A 2,946-nucleotide genomic window follows, 5' to 3' on the forward strand; every position below is an offset into this window, starting at 1 on the left:
GTGCAGAGTGAATCTTTGCACCACATTGATTTCATGTGTCCATCATTCAGCGTTGTGAGTTTGTCTGCCAACAGGCGGGGCAGGGCCGGATACACACTCACTTGTTCATTCGCACACAAAAGCAGTGGCACTCTGCTTACTTAAACTGCTTACTACAATTGCTTACTTAAATTTCATTTCGGTCCTGGACTCTGAAGCCAAGGTAAGTACATTATTTAATTGTGCCTGCATTATGTTAGAAAATACAATAACAAAAATACATATATTTTTATATGTAAATGATTTACCTTTATTGTGAACATATTAGAAAAATAAATATATTATTTTGCTATTAAAATGGCAGTGCATATATGATTCCAACCTGCTTTAATATTAGTGCAGTTTTTTTTTTTTTTTTTTTTTTAACAAACCCATGCAAAGTTGTTACTGAAACCATGCGAATTGATGATTAAGTGATGCCATCACATCACATCAGGGTTTAGTCATACTTTCAAAAGGAAGAGACTAAATTGATTTGATGCTGCTGATATATGTAACCACCTCACTTCTTTGTCTTCACAGTAGTTGTGCCATGCAATTATTGAAACAACATACCCATGCCCTCTGTTGTGTGTTTGGCTTTGTACTGCTCTTCAATTTTTTATCCTGGAGTATAAACATGCTACTCTTGAGTCAGATTGAGACCAGCAGACCAAAAATTCTCGAGCATAACATCACCATTCTCCTGTGGCACTGGCCTTTCGGAGTTCACTACAGAGTCGGGAGAGGCGTCTGTATGGATAAATATGAAATCCCTAGATGCTTTCTGGAGGATAACCAATCCAATTTCGCTCAAGCAGATGTTGTAGTGTTCCACTTCTTTGAGCTCTGGACTGGTCACTCCAAACTTCCTCTCCACCTGACGCGTCCACCAATGCAGAAGTGGCTTTGGTTATCGCTGGAACCTCCCACAAACAACCACAACCTTAGCAACTACAACGGCATGTTCAACTGGACGATGAGTTATCGCCGTGACGCTGACATCTTCATGCCATACGGAGAACTCGTTTCCAAAAGGACGAATGCCACGTACATCATTCCGAAGAAGAGCGACTGCCTAGTTTGCTGGGTGGTCAGCAAATACAAAGCCAATCAGAGTCGCTCTCTAGTTTTCCAGCAGCTGAAGAAACACATTCCATCAAATCTGATAGAAGTATACGGTCAGTGGTCCAAGCGGCCGCTCTCAAACAAAGAGCTGCTTTCCACGATATCTCGATGTTACTTCTACCTCGCCTTTGAAAACTCAATATCTACAGACTATATTTCAGAGAAGCTGTGGCAGAACTCCCTTCAGGCAGGGAGTGTGCCGGTGGTGCTCGGCCCACCCAGGAACATTTATGAACTATCAATTCCACCGGAATCATTCATCCATGTAAATGACTTCAGCAGCGTTAAGGCGCTGGCTACTTTCTTAAGTCAAGTGGCCGCTGATAGAGAGCGTTATGAATCTTATTTTAGATGGCACCATTACTATGATGTTAGAGTGTACACAGACTGGAGAGAGAGACTCTGTCATATTTGCATGCATTATGACCAGCTCTCTAAGCATAAAAAAGTGTACAGTGACCTGTATAACTGGGTCAACAGTTAACCCTACCTCTGGCATCTAGTTTTTTTGAGTCATGTTTTTGTGATAAAATAATATGTAAGTGTTTGATGGAATATTAAATAAATCTATAATAATAATAAATGAATATATAATAATACATTTTTCCCTGTTTTGTTTTGACCTTTCCCTTGTTTGTTGTCATGGTTTTTAATTTGACCTCATGTGCTGCACCTGTGTCTTGTTAATCATCTCATTATGTTCTGTGTATTTAAACCCTTGGATTGTTTCAGTGCAGGGTCAGTTGTATTATGTTGGTTTGCTTAATTTTCTGCTCTCTTCTGGTTTCCGCTGTGTTTCTGTTTTGGTCTTTTGTAAATAAAAATGACTGTTGCAAATAAGATACTGCTTCTAGTCTCCCAAATTCCTGCAACCAGCCATGACATCTATTTTGTGATCTTTTTGTCTTAAAATGTGTGAGTATTTGAAAGAACATTAAATAAATCTGCATATTATAAGTGCATTGTATTTATAATAAAAAAATCAAATGTAACACTTTATTTTAGTGTCCTTGTTACATGTACTTACCATAGTAATAACAGTTAGTTATGCATAATTACATGCAACTAACCCTGCTCAACCAAATCCTAATCCTACCCTAACCCTATAATAAGTAGCCTACATGTTGCTAATTAATATTACTCAGTATTTAAATATATAATTTCTGTCACGATTTGAGTCTGTTTCTCACGCTTTGAGTGTAGTTTTTGTTCTGGTTTTCGGTTCATGTCTGAATTCTAGATTAGTTTTCATAGTTCAGTTCATGTTTGACTGCATGTGTTAGGGTTACCCATTCCTTTGACCCAGATTTCCATTTTCTTATTGTTTGATTCCTATCACCTGTTGTTTATCAGTTCCCTCGTTAGCTGTCTCGTTACTTTGATTAGTCCCTGTATATTTAAACTCTGTGTTTGGTTCTGTTCAGTTGTCAGTTCTACGTTGCCTATGGTGTATTGTTCCTAAGTTTTGTGTAAATAAATACTGCTTGCATTTAGATTCTGGGACTTCGATAAGTGCTAGTAAATTATAACATTAATTTATTCCAGTGTTACTTTATCAATATACAGACAATTGGATCTGCTTTCAAGATCGAATGTCATTGTGTTACCGAGTTGTTAGTGCCGCTCACTGTGACTCTCCATTGGAAATGAATGACTTCTGGTCCGATGGCTGTCGTTTGTCGTGTGCAGTGGAAAGGCGGCTGTAGTGCAGCTCACTGTGTCGGAACACCCTTCCGCTGTGATGTTATCAAGTTTTTGTCAAGTTCTCTTAAAATTTCACAAATGCAATCTAAAAGCATC

At 38.4% G+C, this 2,946-nt stretch overlaps 1 protein-coding gene across 1 annotated transcript; it reads left to right on the plus strand.

Moving 5' to 3' along the window:
• Positions 1-571: 571 nt before the first annotated feature.
• LOC308690335 (alpha-(1,3)-fucosyltransferase 7) lies at positions 572-1,630 on the plus strand (the record flags this gene model as incomplete). Its single annotated transcript, XM_081364739.1, has 1 exon — positions 572-1,630. One exon carries the CDS (start codon positions 572-574, stop codon positions 1,628-1,630), a length of 1,059 nt encoding a protein of 352 aa, XP_081220865.1.
• Positions 1,631-2,946: the final 1,316 nt, after the last annotated feature.

The sequence above is a fragment of the Scardinius erythrophthalmus genome (genome assembly GCF_964197995.2).
Source record: "Scardinius erythrophthalmus genome assembly, chromosome: 5".
Classification (NCBI taxonomy): domain Eukaryota; kingdom Metazoa; phylum Chordata; class Actinopteri; order Cypriniformes; family Leuciscidae; genus Scardinius; species Scardinius erythrophthalmus.